General features: G+C 37.4%; 1 protein-coding gene across 1 annotated transcript in view; it reads left to right on the top strand.

Moving 5' to 3' along the window:
* The first annotated feature begins 487 nt into the window (after positions 1-487).
* The window catches only part of LOC145877380 (NLR family CARD domain-containing protein 3-like), a 33,236-nt gene continuing 14,885 nt past the window's right edge, over positions 488-18,838 (top strand). The window contains exons 1-7 of the mRNA XM_082972696.1: positions 488-696; positions 1,378-1,653; positions 7,625-7,741; positions 10,509-10,625; positions 12,710-12,826; positions 15,763-15,879; positions 17,962-18,078. Of these exons, the coding sequence (XP_082828822.1) occupies positions 1,394-1,653; positions 7,625-7,741; positions 10,509-10,625; positions 12,710-12,826; positions 15,763-15,879; positions 17,962-18,078 (845 nt within the window). The 5' untranslated portion in view covers positions 488-696; positions 1,378-1,393. The remainder of the gene's footprint in view (positions 697-1,377; positions 1,654-7,624; positions 7,742-10,508; positions 10,626-12,709; positions 12,827-15,762; positions 15,880-17,961; positions 18,079-18,838) is intronic.

Here is an 18,838-nt window from a genome sequence, read left to right on the forward strand (position 1 = left end):
CCAAGGGTAGGGTGCTGGAGTATTGAAAACATGGGTGGCAATAATTCAGACCCCTACCTTTTGAGAATTACATGTTAAACTAAATCTCTTTCTCTAAGCAATTGTATTAGTATAAAATAATATAATCTCCCTTTTTTTGTTGGTGTAACAATACCTTCCAGGGGAACGTCCCCGGTGGTGTGTCCTTCCAGGGGAACGTCCCCAATTAGAGGCAGCTGGTCATCGTTGTCTCTAATTGGAGATCATACTTAAGTAGGTGTTTTTCCCACCTGGGTTTGTGGGAGATTGTTTTTGAGTAGTGTATGTTTCACCTCTGCATCACGGTTTGTTGTTTTTTGTTCTTTAGTTTATGTGTATGTATTGCATAGTTTCACAGTTCAATAAAATATGTGAAACGATAATCACGCTGCACTTTGGTCCGCTCCTCTCTATGACAACCGTGACACCCGAAGCCAAATCTAGTTGACAAACCCTGTTTTATAGTATGTCATGGCCTTTTCTGGCCAACTGCTGTTATGTTTATGATATACTATGGTGTTGTGTCACTAGACTTTGACCAGATATTATTGCATCCAAAGATCAACTGTACCTAGAACATAGATACAGAGCCACTTGTCATCAGGAAGCTGCTCTCTCAGCACAACGGAAAATATCTCAATGACTTGACATGTTCTGGCTGTGAATTCAGGCTACAAGGTAAGAATCTTCTCAGGGATTATTGTAAAGTGTGTAGAGAAATTAAATGTATGGTGTTATTTTAGTATAGTGACTGACAGTAAAACACTCAGATCTAACAGTCCATTTCACCTGGGACAGTTATGTGACAGTTCAATCATACAAAATGGCGCTAACTGGGCGTAGTCAAGTCAAATTCAAAAACATATTGTTCATATATTCGTATATTGTGGTTATTTTACAATTTGTATATTTTTATGTATAAGTTGTAAATCGTCTTTCAAAATATCGTAAAATTTGTTTTCTAAACTACAATGAGCTCCTCTTTCCTGTGTAATTTGGTTTGAAACCACTGAACATACTTTTCTTAACATTGTTATTATGAACTGAATTCAGTAACAGCATAATAATATCATACCTGTTAAACAAAGCAACACACTAGAATGAGAGAAATTATTAAAAGAGAAAGTGACACATTATTATTATTAATATTATTGTTGTTAAATTGTTTTATTATTATTAGTTCCACTACATGGAGAAAGGGTGAAAAATATTAAATCACCTAACTGTTTGGATGTGTCTTTCTATGTCTGTTAGTAAATGTTTTATTTCTAAGAGATAATGAATAAAATACAACAATTGATATTCAATAATTAGTTGTCACTGTGTTAACCACAACCAACGTGCTGGATCTCTGTTTAGGGGTCCTGCCTCTAAAATGAGTCTCTCTGGGGAGAGAGAGGAGGGGGGCCCTGCCTCTAAAATGAGTCTCTCTGGGGAGAGAGAGGGGGAACCTGCCTCTAAAATGAGTTTCTCTGGGGAGAGAGAGGAGGGGGGCCCTGCCTCTAAAATTATTTTCTCTGGGGAGAGAGAGGAGGGGGGCCCTGCCTCTAAAATGAGTTTCTCTGGGGAGAGGAAGGAAGGGGGCCCTGCCTCTAAAATGCATCTCTCTGGGGGACATGACATCAAAACTAAGAGGTGAGATGACAATGTCGTTTAAGAACTTTGTTTCTAAAATGTTATACCGACAATTTTTTCACATTTATTATTTTTCATCAGAAATGATTGCTTACGGGTACCTTCAGGAGTCTGTAAAATATTGTTGTTCTAAGATTTTAATTCATAGATTTTTTGTGTATGAATTTTTCTTTTGCAAAACACTATATAGCTGGAATGAAATGTTTGTATCCTGTATATTTGACTGTGATATGTGGTTGTCTCACCAACACACACACACCTATAGAATTTTGGTATGACACAATCGTTTTGCCTACTCTTAATTATTGCCTAATATGTTGGCAGGCATAACTTTATTGTTTTACTAGTTCTGATTGTTGTTACAAGCGGAATTCAGACAATATTACCATTATATCAACACGGTATTCACTCCTGTTTAAACCAAGAAGGGTTCTATCTTGCTTAATATACAGAACCACTAAACTTCTATATAGAACCCTTTATAGGGTTCTTTGATCAGAACTCTAGTGGTTCTTCTTCACTGAACTGATCTTCATTATATCCAAACACACTGGTGGTCAGGGAGGCATCTCTTTATTTGAACGATGGCCCACGTCAACTCTGGCTGACTTTTTTACAATACAATGAATTACAATACAATACAATACATTACAATACAATACAATACAATACATTACAATACATTACAATACATTACAATACATTACAATACAATACAATACAATACAATACATTATAACACAATACAATACATTACTATACATTACAATACAATACAATACATTACTATACAATACTATACTATACATTACAATACATTACAATACAATACAATACAATACATTACTATACAATACTATACTATACATTACAATACATTACAATACATTACAATAGAATACATTACAATACATTACAATACATTATAATACAATACAATACAATACAATACATTACAATACAATACAATACATTACAATACAATACAATACAATACAATACTATACAATACTATACATTACTATACAATACAATACAACACAATACATTACAATACAACACAATACATTACAATACAATACAATATATTACAATACAATACAATACATTACAATACAATACATTACAATACAATACAATACTAAACAATACTATACAATATTATACTATACATTACAATACATTACAATACAATACAATACAATACATTACAATACAATACAATACATTACTATACAATACTATACAATACTATACATTACTATACAATACAATACATTACAATACAATACAATATAATACATTACAATACAATACATTACTATACAATACATTACAATAGAATACATTACAATACAATACAATACAATACAATACATTACTATACAATACATTACTATACAATACTATACTATACTATACATTACTATACAATACTATACAATACTATACAATACTATACAATACTATACAATATAATACAATACAATACAATACATTACAATACAATACAATACAATACATTATAATACAATACATTACTATACAATACAATACATTACTATACAATACTATACTATACTATACATTACAATACAATACATTACAATACAATACATTACTATACAATACAATACAATACATTACTATACAATACTATACAATACTATACAATACTATACATTACTATACAATACTATACTATACATTACAATACATTACAATACAATACAATACAATACATTACTATACAATACTATACTATACATTACAATACATTACAATACATTACAATAGAATACATTACAATACATTACAATACATTATAATACAATACAATACAATACAATACATTACAATACAATACATTACAATACAATACAATACAATACTATACAATACTATACATTACTATACAATACAATACAATACAACACAATACATTACAATACAATACAATACAATACAATACATTACAATACAATACATTACAATACAATACAATACAATACAATACAATACATTACTAAACAATACTATACAATATTATACAATACATTACAATACAATACAATACAATACATTACAATACATTACAATACATTACAATACAATACAATACATTACTATACAATACTATACAATACTATACATTACAATACAATACATTACAATACAATACAATACAATATAATACATTACAATACAATACAATACAATACAATACAATACATTACTATACAATACTATACAATACTATACAATACTATACAATACTATACATTACTATACAATACTATACAATACTATACAATACTATACAATACTATACAATATAATACAATACATTACAATACAATACAATACATTATAATACAATACATTACTATACAATACAATACATTACTATACAATACTATACTATACTATACATTACAATACAATACATTACAATACAATACATTACTATACAATACAATACAATACATTACTATACAATACTATACAATACTATACAATACTATACATTACTATACATTACTATACAATACTATACATTACTATACATTACTATACAATACTATACAATACTATACATTACTATACATTACTATACAATACTATACATTACTATACATTACTATACATATAGTTTTTCATAATAATAATAAAAAATGAAAGACTGGGTTTAGTTGATTGTGTTGCACTGCTCATGTCCGCATTCTGGAACTGTCCCCGTCCCTGTACAAAACTGCCCGCGTCCACGTCCGGTGCGGCGCCAAGCATATTGTCCCGGTTACGCGCAGAGTGGCTGAGGTGATCTTGGATACCAACGATGGAGTTCGCTACAGTGTTGAGATGTCGAAGTTTATTGTTCAATTTGCTTTTTGCTTTACGGTCAGGGACAGTATGAGTGTCGCCAGATCCTTTTCACTCTCTGTCCTTGTTTCATTTTGTTGTTCACCGGATTCATCATCATCCTCGAGACGAGGTTACAGACGAACGACCTGCTAGCTAGCCAAGCTAGTCGGTACAGCTAGGAAAGCTAGCTAGCTACTCTATCAGCAGCATCCTAGTTATCCTGGCTAGTCGATAAAGCTCGGTAAGCTAGCTAGCTACTCTACCAGCAGCATCCTAGTTATCCTAGCTAGTCGGTACAGCTAGGTAAGCTAGCTAGCTACTCTACCAGCAGCATCCTAGTTATCCTAGCTAGTCGGTACAGCTAGGTAAGCTAGCTAGCTACTCTACCAGCAGCATCCTAGTTATCCTAGCTAGTCGGTACAGCTAGGTAAGCTAGCTAGCTACTCTACCAGCAGCATCCTAGTTATCCTAGCTAGTCGATACAGCTCGGTAAGCTAGCTAGCTACTCTACCAGCAGCATCCTAGTTATCCTAGCTAGTCGATACAGCTAGGAAAGCGAGATAGCTACTCTACCAGCAGCATCCTAGTTATCCTAGCTAGTCGGTACAGCTAGGTAAGCTAGCTAGCTACTCTACCAGCAGCATCCTAGTTATCCTAGCTAGTCGGTACAGCTAGGTAAGCTAGTTAGCTACTCTAACAGCAGCATCTTAGTTATCCTAGCTAACACTACATCATCACCGGCTGCCTGCATTTCTTGTGGACCGATGGAGCTCCCCGGTTGTTTCTTCCACCTGTTAAATCCCGTGGAGGCTTCTCCCTCTCTCGTTGACGGATGCTGTAATGCGTTGCGTGCTGGTGGCAGGGAAGTCAGGCGCAGGAGAATGAACTTGGTAAAAATGGAGCTGTTTAATAAACATCAAAACCTCAGAAAACCAAAGTATACAAAATAACAAATAGAGGGTGCGAAACCCGTCCCACACCAGAATAACAATAAACACCTACATACAACAAACAATCTCCGACAAGGACATGAGGGGAAACAGAGAGTTAAATACACAACATGTCATTGATGGGATTGGAACCAGATGTGATGGAAGACAAGACAAAACCAATGGAAAATGAAAAGTGGATCAGTGATGGCTAGAAGGCCGGTAGTGTCGACCGCCGAACACCGCCCGAACAAGGAGAGGGACCGACTTCGGCAGAAGTTACCTCTGTCCGATTCTCCTCTCTTCACTAGATGGACTGTAACTTTAGTGTTTAACCCCTCTGTGTCCAAGGACCGAACTTTTGAATATTATTTTCGGGCGCCTCAAGTAGGCTGGACACATGACAGTTTTAACAATGTTTTTTTTCTGATGAAAACTAGTTCATTGCATCCTCCATTGAGCTCAGTTTCATAATATTACGTTATGTTATGAAGTAATCGCTAAAAAACAGACCTTATTTTAGGTCATTTTTCACCCTGCCAGCTCTTACTAGTTCAATTGAGCACCATGACGCCAACTCACATTCTGAACATTCTATTCCCAGCTCATTGTTCTGCGTTAAAATGGCAGCTTCTCTATTGTTATCAATGAGACCTGTCGGCAATAACCGTGAACGCCGACCTCGGGTAAATTACTATTAACCTTGTAGGCTGACCTCAATTATTATTATTATTATTATTATTATTATCAGGTAACTTATTATTATTAACAGGGTTCTGGCTACTTTGTGAGTGCTATCCCTGTTCGCTTGGGTACATATTGTGGTGGCCCACAGTCCTAAACGTTAACCATTTTCTGGTCATGGTTAACCATATTTGTTTTCAGAAAAAGGTATACCACCTAAACAAAACGCATGTCCCTGTCCTCTTTTTCAGATGTGGCCGATTTTAAACATCCAGAATACATTTTTTAATTAAGAAATAACACTTTTTTTGATGACTTGTTGTTTCTAAATGGCTGCTGGGTAATTGGATATGCATTGAAATCGTTGCATCGCAGGTTCACAGAGTTGCGTAGGTTCACAGAGTTGCAAACCAAATGGATAGGTCTAGCTCATTGATTTGTAGATCTGACGTAGTTGCTACCTCAGATTATGAGCCTAGTTCAAAGATGAAAAAATAAAAACATGGAGTCTCCTCGTGCATGCGCCCCCAGTCTCATTGTTCTCAGATCGACCACTATCCAAATGCGCTACTGTTTTTCAGCCATGGCCTGCAAAGTCATCATTCAAAGTTCTGGCGCCTTCTGAGAGCCCATGGGAGCGTTAGAAAATGTCACGTTATGCCAGAGATCCCCTGTTTTGGATAGAGATGATCAAGAAGGCCAAGAAATGGTCAGACAGGGTACTTCCTGTACAGAATCTTCTCAGGTTTTGGCCTGCCAAATGAGTTCTGTTATACTCACAGAACCATTCAAACAGTTTTAGAAACGTTGGAGTGTTTTCTATCCAAAGCTAATAATTATATGCATATTCTAGTTTCTGGGCAGGAGTAATAATCAGATTAAATCGGGTACGTTTTTTATCCGGCCGTGAAAATACTGCCCCCTATCCATAACAAGTTAACCATAAACATCACACATTTAGTTAATTATATATATAAAACTATTTATTTAGATGGGTGACATTATCTGCCAAAATAACATGTAGATGCAAAATGCAAAAACATGTACATGCAAAATAATGTAGACCAAAAAGAGCTCTCCAGCAGGTACCAAAACATTAAAAGGCCATTTTCTCAAAGTGAGGTTACAAGTATATCATCTTCCAAAGCAGAAACACTTTTCCACTGTTCCTCAACTGTAGTGTATGATATACCATGTTCTAGCTCTGAGGCTCTACTATTATCAAATGTGAAAAACACAATTTCAAATTTTGCTACATAAGACCGAGCCGTTCATTTGAGAGAAAGGCAGATATATAACATTTTGCAAAAAAACATTGTCTCTCTGAAATGAAACCATCAAGTGATAGATTTTAAACAAATACATGTCTGTCGTTGAACAATCCGATGCCATGATTAGATAGTGAAAAAACACACTTAAACAATAAAATCTAATTTATGAACATTTCTGAAAATGAGTAGATGAGAGATGTAATGTTTGTCTCTGTTGTGTTGAAGTCCAATCAAGCAGGAGAGACCAGCCTCCCCTGTTCCCAGCTGTGTGTCCATGAAGAGTGACTGGTATATGGGTCATCCTATAGTGTTTAGAGAGGGAGACTTTTCTACTGAACAAAGGTAAGAAGAACTCATGGGTCATGGTCAGTGAGTTAAACAACACTGTCTCTAGTCATTTCTCCTCTCCCATTTTCACATTTCTTTTGGTTGTTTTCATAATCCACAGGCTAATCCTTTAGTCCATTTTCATAGTCCTAAAACAATATTAAACAAACACAACGTTCCCTCCACGTGTGTGTGTGTGTGGTGTGTGTGTGTGTGTGTGTGTGTGTGTGTGTGTGTGTGTGTGTGTGTGTGTGTGTGTGTGTGTGTGTGTGTGTGTGTGTGTGTGTGTGTGTGTGTGTGTGTGTGTGTGCGCTCTCCCTGGATGAGGACATGTAATCTCTATCCTGATTGCCTAGTCACTTTTACCCCTACTTACCTGTACATATTACCTCAATTACCTCAACTACCTGGTACCCCTGCACATTGACTCAGTACTGGTACTCCTTATAGTCTCATTATTACCTCAACTACCTGGTACCCCTGCACATTGACTCAGTACTGGTACTCCTTATAGTCTCATTATTACCTCAACTACCTGGTACCCCTGCACATTGACTCAGTACTGGTACTCCTTATAGCCTCATTATTACCTCAACTACCTGGTACCCCTGCACATTGACTCAGTACTGGTACTCCTTATAGTCTCATTATTACCTCAACTACCTGGTACCCCTGCACATTGACTCAGTACTGTTACTCCTTATAGTCTCATTATTACCTCAACTACCTGGTACCCCTGCACATTGACTCAGTACTGGTACTCCTTATAGTCTCATTATTACCTCAACTACCTGGTACCCCTGCACATTGACTCAGTACTGGTACTCCTTATAGTCTCATTATTACCTCAACTACCTGGTACCCCTGCACATTGACTCAGTACTGTTACTCCTTATAGTCTCATTATTACCTCAACTACCTGGTACCCCTGCACATTGACTCAGTACTGGTACTCCTTATAGTCTCATTATTACCTCAACTACCTGGTACCCCTGCACATTGACTCAGTACTGGTACTCCTTATAGTCTCATTATTACCTCAACTACCTGGTACCCCTGCACATTGACTCAGTACTGGTAATCCTTATAGCCTCATTATTACCTCAACTACCTGGTACCCCTGCACATTGACTCAGTACTGGTACTCCTTATAGTCTCATTATTACCTCAACTACCTGGTACCCCTGCACATTGACTCAGTACTGGTACTCCTTATAGTCTCATTATTACCTCAACTACCTGGTACCCCTGCACATTGACTCAGTACTGGTACTCCTTATAGTCTCATTATTACCTCAACTACCTGGTACCCCTGCACATTGACTCAGTACTGTTACTCCTTATAGTCTCATTATTACCTCAACTACCTGGTACCCCTGCACATTGACTCAGTACTGGTACTCCTTATAGTCTCATTATTACCTCAACTACCTGGTACCCCTGCACATTGACTCAGTACTGGTACTCCTTATAGTCTCATTATTACCTCAACTACCTGGTACCCCTGCACATTGACTCAGTACTGGTAATCCTTATAGCCTCATTATTACCTCAACTACCTGGTACCCCTGCACATTGACTCAGTACTGGTACTCCTTATAGTCTCATTATTACCTCAACTACCTGGTACCCCTGCACATTGACTCAGTACTGGTACTCCTTATAGTCTCATTATTACCTCAACTACCTGGTACCCCTGCACATTGACTCAGTACTGGTACTCCTTATAGTCTCATTATTACCTCAACTACCTGGTACCCCTGCACATTGACTCAGTACTGGTACTCCATATAGCCTGATCTCTGAGAGTGAGACAGATATATATTATTACTGTGTTAAACCTAGCAGTACTACTGATTTCTCTGAGAGTGATGCAGATATATATTATTACTCTATTAAACCTAGCAGTACTACTGATTTCTCTGAGAGGCAAATATATATTATTACTGTATTAAACCTAGCAGTACTACTGATTTCTCTGAGAGGCAGATATATATTATTACTGTATTAAACCTAGCAGTACTACTGATTTCTCTGAGAGGCAGATATATTTTATTACTGTGTTAAACCTATCAGTACTACTGATTTCTCTGAGAGGCAGATATATATTATTACTGTATTAAACCTAGCAGTACTACTGATTTCACTGAGAGGCAGATATATATTATTACTGTGTTAAACCTAGCAGTACTACTGATTTCTCTGAGAGGCAGATATATATTATTACTGTGTTAAACCTAGCAGTACTACTGATTTCACTGAGAGGCAGTTATATATTATTACTGTGTTAAACCTAGCAGTACTACTGATTTCTCTGAGAGGCATATATATATTATTACTGTGTTAAACCTAGCAGTACTACTGATTTCTCTGAGAGTGAGACAGATATATATTATTACTGTGTTAAACCTAGCAGTACTACTGATTTCTCTGAGAGTGAGGCAGATATATATTATTACTGTGTTAAACCTAGCAGTACTACTGATTTCTCTGAGAGTGAGGCAGATATATAGCATTTAGCAAAAAAACATTATTTCTCTCTCTGAAATGAAACCATCAAGTGATAGATTTTAAACAAATACATGTCTGTCACTGAACAACGCCATGCCATGATTAGATAGTGAAATAACACACCAATCTCTTCCATAATTTCTTTAAACCATAAAGGCACATTTCCGAACATTTCTGTAAAGTGATATGTTGCATGTTGGAGCTCTTCTTATGTTCCCATCTGAGATCAGAGTAGATGAGAGATGTAATGTTTGTCTCTGTTGTGTTGAAGACCAATCAAGCCGGAGAGAACAGCCTCCCCTGTACCCAGCTGTGTGTCCATGAAGAGTGATCGGTCTATGGGTACACCTATAGAGTTTAGAGAGGGAGACTTTTCTACTGAACAAAGGTAAGAAGAACTCATGGGTCATGGTCAGTGAGTTAAACAACACTGTCTCTAGTCATTTCTCCTCTCCCATTTTCACATTTCTTTTGGTTGTTTTCATAATCCATAGGCTAATACTTTTGTCCATTTTCATAGTCCTAAAACAATATTAAACAAACACAACGTTCCCTCCACGTGTGTGTGTGTGTGTGTGTGTGTGTGTGTGTGTGTGTGTGTGTGTGTGTGTGTGTGTGTGTGTGTGTGTGTGTGTGTGTGTGTGTGTGTGTGTGTGTGTGTGTGTGTGTGTGTGCAATCCCTGGACGAGGACATGTAATCTCTATCCTGATTGCCTAGTCACTTTTACATCTACCTACCTGTACATATTACCTCAATTACCTCAACTACCTGGTACCCCTGCACATTGACTCAGTACTTTTACTCCTTATAGTCTCATTATTACCTCAACTACCTGGTACCCCTGCACATTGACTCAGTACTGGTACTCCTTATAGTCTCATTATTACCTCAACTACCTGGTACCCCTGCACATTGACTCAGTACTGGTACTCCTTATAGTCTCATTATTACCTCAACTACATGGTACCCCTGCACATTGACTCAGTACTGGTAATCCTTATAGCCTCATTATTACCTCAACTACCTGGTACCCCTGCACATTGACTCAGTACTGGTACTCCTTATAGTCTCATTATTACCTCAACTACCTGGTACCCCTGCACATTGACTCAGTACTGGTACTCCTTATAGTCTCATTATTACCTCAACTACCTGGTACCCCTGCACATTGACTCAGTACTGGTACTCCTTATAGTCTCATTATTACCTCAACTACCTGGTACCCCTGCACATTGACTCAGTACTGGTACTCCATATAGCCTGATCTCTGAGAGTGAGACAGATATATATTATTACTGTGTTAAACCTAGCAGTACTACTGATTTCTCTGAGAGTGATGCAGATATATATTATTACTCTATTAAACCTAGCAGTACTACTGATTTCTCTGAGAGGCAAATATATATTATTACTGTATTAAACCTAGCAGTACTACTGATTTCTCTGAGAGGCAGATATATATTATTACTGTATTAAACCTAGCAGTACTACTGATTTCTCTGAGAGGCAGATATATTTTATTACTGTGTTAAACCTATCAGTACTACTGATTTCTCTGAGAGGCAGATATATATTATTACTGTATTAAACCTAGCAGTACTACTGATTTCACTGAGAGGCAGATATATATTATTACTGTGTTAAACCTAGCAGTACTACTGATTTCTCTGAGAGGCAGATATATATTATTACTGTATTAAACCTAGCAGTACTACTGATTTCTCTGAGAGGCAGATATATTTTATTACTGTGTTAAACCTATCAGTACTACTGATTTCTCTGAGAGGCAGATATATATTATTACTGTATTAAACCTAGCAGTACTACTGATTTCACTGAGAGGCAGATATATATTATTACTGTGTTAAACCTAGCAGTACTACTGATTTCTCTGAGAGGCAGATATATATTATTACTGTGTTAAACCTAGCAGTACTACTGATTTCACTGAGAGGCAGTTATATATTATTACTGTGTTAAACCTAGCAGTACTACTGATTTCTCTGAGAGGCATATATATATTATTACTGTGTTAAACCTAGCAGTACTACTGATTTCTCTGAGAGTGAGACAGATATATATTATTACTGTGTTAAACCTAGCAGTACTACTGATTTCTCTGAGAGTGAGGCAGATATATATTATTACTGTGTTAAACCTAGCAGTACTACTGATTTCTCTGAGAGTGAGGCAGATATATAGCATTTAGCAAAAAAACATTATTTCTCTCTCTGAAATGAAACCATCAAGTGATAGATTTTAAACAAATACATGTCTGTCACTGAACAACGCCATGCCATGATTAGATAGTGAAATAACACACCAATCTCTTCCATAATTTCTTTAAACCATAAAGGCACATTTCCGAACATTTCTGTAAAGTGATATGTTGCATGTTGGAGCTCTTCTTATGTTCCCATCTGAGATCAGAGTAGATGAGAGATGTAATGTTTGTCTCTGTTGTGTTGAAGACCAATCAAGCCGGAGAGAACAGCCTCCCCTGTACCCAGCTGTGTGTCCATGAAGAGTGATCGGTCTATGGGTACACCTATAGAGTTTAGAGAGGGAGACTTTTCTACTGAACAAAGGTAAGAAGAACTCATGGGTCATGGTCAGTGAGTTAAACAACACTGTCTCTAGTCATTTCTCCTCTCCCATTTTCACATTTCTTTTGGTTGTTTTCATAATCCATAGGCTAATACTTTTGTCCATTTTCATAGTCCTAAAACAATATTAAACAAACACAACGTTCCCTCCACGTGTGTGTGTGTGTGTGTGTGTGTGTGTGTGTGTGTGTGTGTGTGTGTGTGTGTGTGTGTGTGTGTGTGTGTGCAATCCCTGGACGAGGACATGTAATCTCTATCCTGATTGCCTAGTCACTTTTACATCTACCTACATTTACATATTACCTCAATTACCTAAACTACCTGGTACCCTGCACATTGACTCAGTACTGGTACTCCTTATAGCCTCATTATTACCTCAACTACCTGGTACCCCTGCACATTGACTCAGTACTGGTACTCCTTATAGCCTCATTATTACCTCATCTACCTGGTACCCTGCACATTGACTCAGTACTGGTACTCCTTATAGCCTCATTATTACCTCAACTACCTGGTACCCCTGCACATTGACTCAGTACTGGTACTCCTTATAGCCTCATTATTACCTCATCTACCTGGTACCCCTGGACATTGACTCAGTACTGGTACTCCTTATAGTCTCATTATTACCTCAACTACCTGGTACCCCTGCACATTGACTCAGTACTGGTACTCCTTATAGTCTCATTAATACCTCAACTACCTGGTACCCCTGCACATTGGCTCAGTACTGGTAGTCCTTATAGTCTCATTATTACCTCAACTACCTGGTACCCTTGCACATTGACTCAGTACTGGTACTCCTTATAGTCTCATTATTACCTCAACTACCTGGTACCCCTGCATATTGACTCAGTACTGGTACTCCTTATAGTCTCATTATTACCTCAACTACCTGGTACCCCTGCACATTGACTCAGTACTGGTACTCCTTATAGTCTCATTATTAGCTCAACTACCTGGTACCCCTGCACATTGACTCAGTACTGGTACTCCTTATAGTCTCATTATTACCTCAACTACCTGGTACCCCTGCACATTGACTCAGTACTGGTACTCCTTATAGTCTCATTATTACCTCAACTACCTGGTACCCCTGCACATTGACTCAGTACTGGTACTCCTTATAGTCTCATTATTACCTCAACTACCTGGTACCCCTGCACATTGACTCAGTACTGGTACTCCTTGTAGTCTCATTATTACCTCAACTACCTGGTACCCCTGCACATTGACTCAGTACTGGTACTCCTTATAGTCTCATTATTACCTCAACTACCTGGTACCCCTGCACATTGACTCAGTACTGGTACTCCTTATAGTCTCATTATTACCTCAACTACCTGGTACCCCTGCACATTGACTCAGTACTGGTACTCCTTGTAGTCTCATTATTACCTCAACTACCTGGTACCCCTGCACATTGACTCAGTACTGGTACTCCTTATAGTCTCATTATTACCTCAACTACCTGGTACCCCTGCACATTGACTCAGTACTGGTACTCCTTATAGTCTCATTATTACCTCAACTACCTGGTACCCCTGCACATTGACTCAGTACTGGTACTCCTTATAGTCTCATTATTACCTCAACTACCTGGTACCCCTGCACATTGACTCAGTACTGGTACTCCTTATAGTCTCATTATTACCTCAACTACCTGGTACCCCTGCACATTGACTCAGTACTGGTACTCCATATAGCCTGATCTCTGAGAGTGAGACAGATATATATTATTACTGTGTTAAACCTAGCAGTACTACTGATTTCTCTGAGAGTGATGCAGATATATATTATTACTCTATTAAACCTAGCAGTACTACTGATTTCTCTGAGAGGCAAATATATATTATTACTGTATTAAACCTAGCAGTACTACTGATTTCTCTGAGAGGCAGATATATATTATTACTGTATTAAACCTAGCAGTACTACTGATTTCTCTGAGAGGCAGATATATTTTATTACTGTGTTAAACCTATCAGTACTACTGATTTCTCTGAGAGGCAGATATATATTATTACTGTATTAAACCTAGCAGTACTACTGATTTCACTGAGAGGCAGATATATATTATTACTGTGTTAAACCTAGCAGTACTACTGATTTCTCTGAGAGGCAGATATATATTATTACTGTATTAAACCTAGCAGTACTACTGATTTCTCTGAGAGGCAGATATATTTTATTACTGTGTTAAACCTATCAGTACTACTGATTTCTCTGAGAGGCAGATATATATTATTACTGTATTAAACCTAGCAGTACTACTGATTTCACTGAGAGGCAGATATATATTATTACTGTGTTAAACCTAGCAGTACTACTGATTTCTCTGAGAGGCAGATATATATTATTACTGTGTTAAACCTAGCAGTACTACTGATTTCACTGAGAGGCAGTTATATATTATTACTGTGTTAAACCTAGCAGTACTACTGATTTCTCTGAGAGGCATATATATATTATTACTGTGTTAAACCTAGCAGTACTACTGATTTCTCTGAGAGTGAGACAGATATATATTATTACTGTGTTAAACCTAGCAGTACTACTGATTTCTCTGAGAGTGAGGCAGATATATATTATTACTGTGTTAAACCTAGCAGTACTACTGATTTCTCTGAGAGTGAGGCAGATATATAGCATTTAGCAAAAAAACATTATTTCTCTCTCTGAAATGAAACCATCAAGTGATAGATTTTAAACAAATACATGTCTGTCACTGAACAACGCCATGCCATGATTAGATAGTGAAATAACACACCAATCTCTTCCATAATTTCTTTAAACCATAAAGGCACATTTCCGAACATTTCTGTAAAGTGATATGTTGCATGTTGGAGCTCTTCTTATGTTCCCATCTGAGATCAGAGTAGATGAGAGATGTAATGTTTGTCTCTGTTGTGTTGAAGACCAATCAAGCCGGAGAGAACAGCCTCCCCTGTACCCAGCTGTGTGTCCATGAAGAGTGATCGGTCTATGGGTACACCTATAGAGTTTAGAGAGGGAGACTTTTCTACTGAACAAAGGTAAGAAGAACTCATGGGTCATGGTCAGTGAGTTAAACAACACTGTCTCTAGTCATTTCTCCTCTCCCATTTTCACATTTCTTTTGGTTGTTTTCATAATCCATAGGCTAATACTTTTGTCCATTTTCATAGTCCTAAAACAATATTAAACAAACACAACGTTCCCTCCACGTGTGTGTGTGTGTGTGTGTGTGTGTGTGTGTGTGTGTGTGTGTGTGTGTGTGTGTGTGTGTGTGTGTGTGTGTGTGTGTGTGTGTGTGTGTGTGTGTGTGTGTGTGTGTGTGCAATCCCTGGACGAGGACATGTAATCTCTATCCTGATTGCCTAGTCACTTTTACATCTACCTACCTGTACATATTACCTCAATTACCTCAACTACCTGGTACCCCTGCACATTGACTCAGTACTTTTACTCCTTATAGTCTCATTATTACCTCAACTACCTGGTACCCCTGCACATTGACTCAGTACTGGTACTCCTTATAGTCTCATTATTACCTCAACTACCTGGTACCCCTGCACATTGACTCAGTACTGGTACTCCTTATAGTCTCATTATTACCTCAACTACATGGTACCCCTGCACATTGACTCAGTACTGGTAATCCTTATAGCCTCATTATTACCTCAACTACCTGGTACCCCTGCACATTGACTCAGTACTGGTACTCCTTATAGTCTCATTATTACCTCAACTACCTGGTACCCCTGCACATTGACTCAGTACTGGTACTCCTTATAGTCTCATTATTACCTCAACTACCTGGTACCCCTGCACATTGACTCAGTACTGGTACTCCTTATAGTCTCATTATTACCTCAACTACCTGGTACCCCTGCACATTGACTCAGTACTGGTACTCCATATAGCCTGATCTCTGAGAGTGAGACAGATATATATTATTACTGTGTTAAACCTAGCAGTACTACTGATTTCTCTGAGAGTGATGCAGATATATATTATTACTCTATTAAACCTAGCAGTACTACTGATTTCTCTGAGAGGCAAATATATATTATTACTGTATTAAACCTAGCAGTACTACTGATTTCTCTGAGAGGCAGATATATATTATTACTGTATTAAACCTAGCAGTACTACTGATTTCTCTGAGAGGCAGATATATTTTATTACTGTGTTAAACCTATCAGTACTACTGATTTCTCTGAGAGGCAGATATATATTATTACTGTATTAAACCTAGCAGTACTACTGATTTCACTGAGAGGCAGATATATATTATTACTGTGTTAAACCTAGCAGTACTACTGATTTCTCTGAGAGGCAGATATATATTATTACTGTATTAAACCTAGCAGTACTACTGATTTCTCTGAGAGGCAGATATATTTTATTACTGTGTTAAACCTATCAGTACTACTGATTTCTCTGAGAGGCAGATATATATTATTACTGTATTAAACCTAGCAGTACTACTGATTTCACTGAGAGGCAGATATATATTATTACTGTGTTAAACCTAGCAGTACTACTGATTTCTCTGAGAGGCAGATATATATTATTACTGTGTTAAACCTAGCAGTACTACTGATTTCACTGAGAGGCAGTTATATATTATTACTGTGTTAAACCTAGCAGTACTACTGATTTCTCTGAGAGGCATATATATATTATTACTGTGTTAAACCTAGCAGTACTACTGATTTCTCTGAGAGTGAGACAGATATATATTATTACTGTGTTAAACCTAGCAGTACTACTGATTTCTCTGAGAGTGAGGCAGATATATATTATTACTGTGTTAAACCTAGCAGTACTACTGATTTCTCTGAGAGTGAGGCAGATATATAGCATTTAGCAAAAAAACATTATTTCTCTCTCTGAAATGAAACCATCAAGTGATAGATTTTAAACAAATACATGTCTGTCACTGAACAACGCCATGCCATGATTAGATAGTGAAATAACACACCAATCTCTTCCATAATTTCTTTAAACCATAAAGGCACATTTCCGAACATTTCTGTAAAGTGATATGTTGCATGTTGGAGCTCTTCTTATGTTCCCATCTGAGATCAGAGTAGATGAGAGATGTAATGTTTGTCTCTGTTGTGTTGAAGACCAATCAAGCCGGAGAGAACAGCCTCCCCTGTACCCAGCTGTGTGTCCATGAAGAGTGATCGGTCTATGGGTACACCTATAGAGTTTAGAGAGGGAGACTTTTCTACTGAACAAAGGTAAGAAGAACTCATGGGTCATGGTCAGTGAGTTAAACAACACTGTCTCTAGTCATTTCTCCTCTCCCATTTTCACATTTCTTTTGGTTGTTTTCATAATCCATAGGCTAATACTTTTGTCCATTTTCATAGTCCTAAAACAATATTAAACAAACACAACGTTCCCTCCACGTGTGTGTGTGTGTGTGTGTGTGTGTGTGTGTGTGTGTGTGTGTGTGTGTGTGTGTGTGTGTGTGTGTGTGTGCAATCCCTGGACGAGGACATGTAATCTCTATCCTGATTGCCTAGTCACTTTTACATCTACCTACATTTACATATTACCTCAATTACCTAAACTACCTGGTACCCTGCACATTGACTCAGTACTGGTACTCCTTATAGCCTCATTATTACCTCAACTACCTGGTACCCCTGCACATTGACTCAGTACTGGTACTCCTTATAGCCTCATTATTACCTCATCTACCTGGTACCCTGCACATTGACTCAGTACTGGTACTCCTTATAGCCTCATTATTACCTCAACTACCTGGTACCCCTGCACATTGACTCAGTACTGGTACTCCTTATAGCCTCATTATTACCTCATCTACCTGGTACCCCTGGACATTGACTCAGTACTGGTACTCCTTATAGTCTCATTATTACCTCAACTACCTGGTACCCCTGCACATTGACTCAGTACTGGTACTCCTTATAGTCTCATTAATACCTCAACTACCTGGTACCCCTGCACATTGGCTCAGTACTGGTAGTCCTT

The sequence above is a fragment of the Salmo salar genome, unplaced genomic scaffold (assembly GCF_965601325.2).
Source record: "Salmo salar unplaced genomic scaffold, fSalSal1 ptg000984l, whole genome shotgun sequence".
In the NCBI taxonomy this organism is placed as follows: Eukaryota; Metazoa; Chordata; class Actinopteri; order Salmoniformes; family Salmonidae; genus Salmo; species Salmo salar.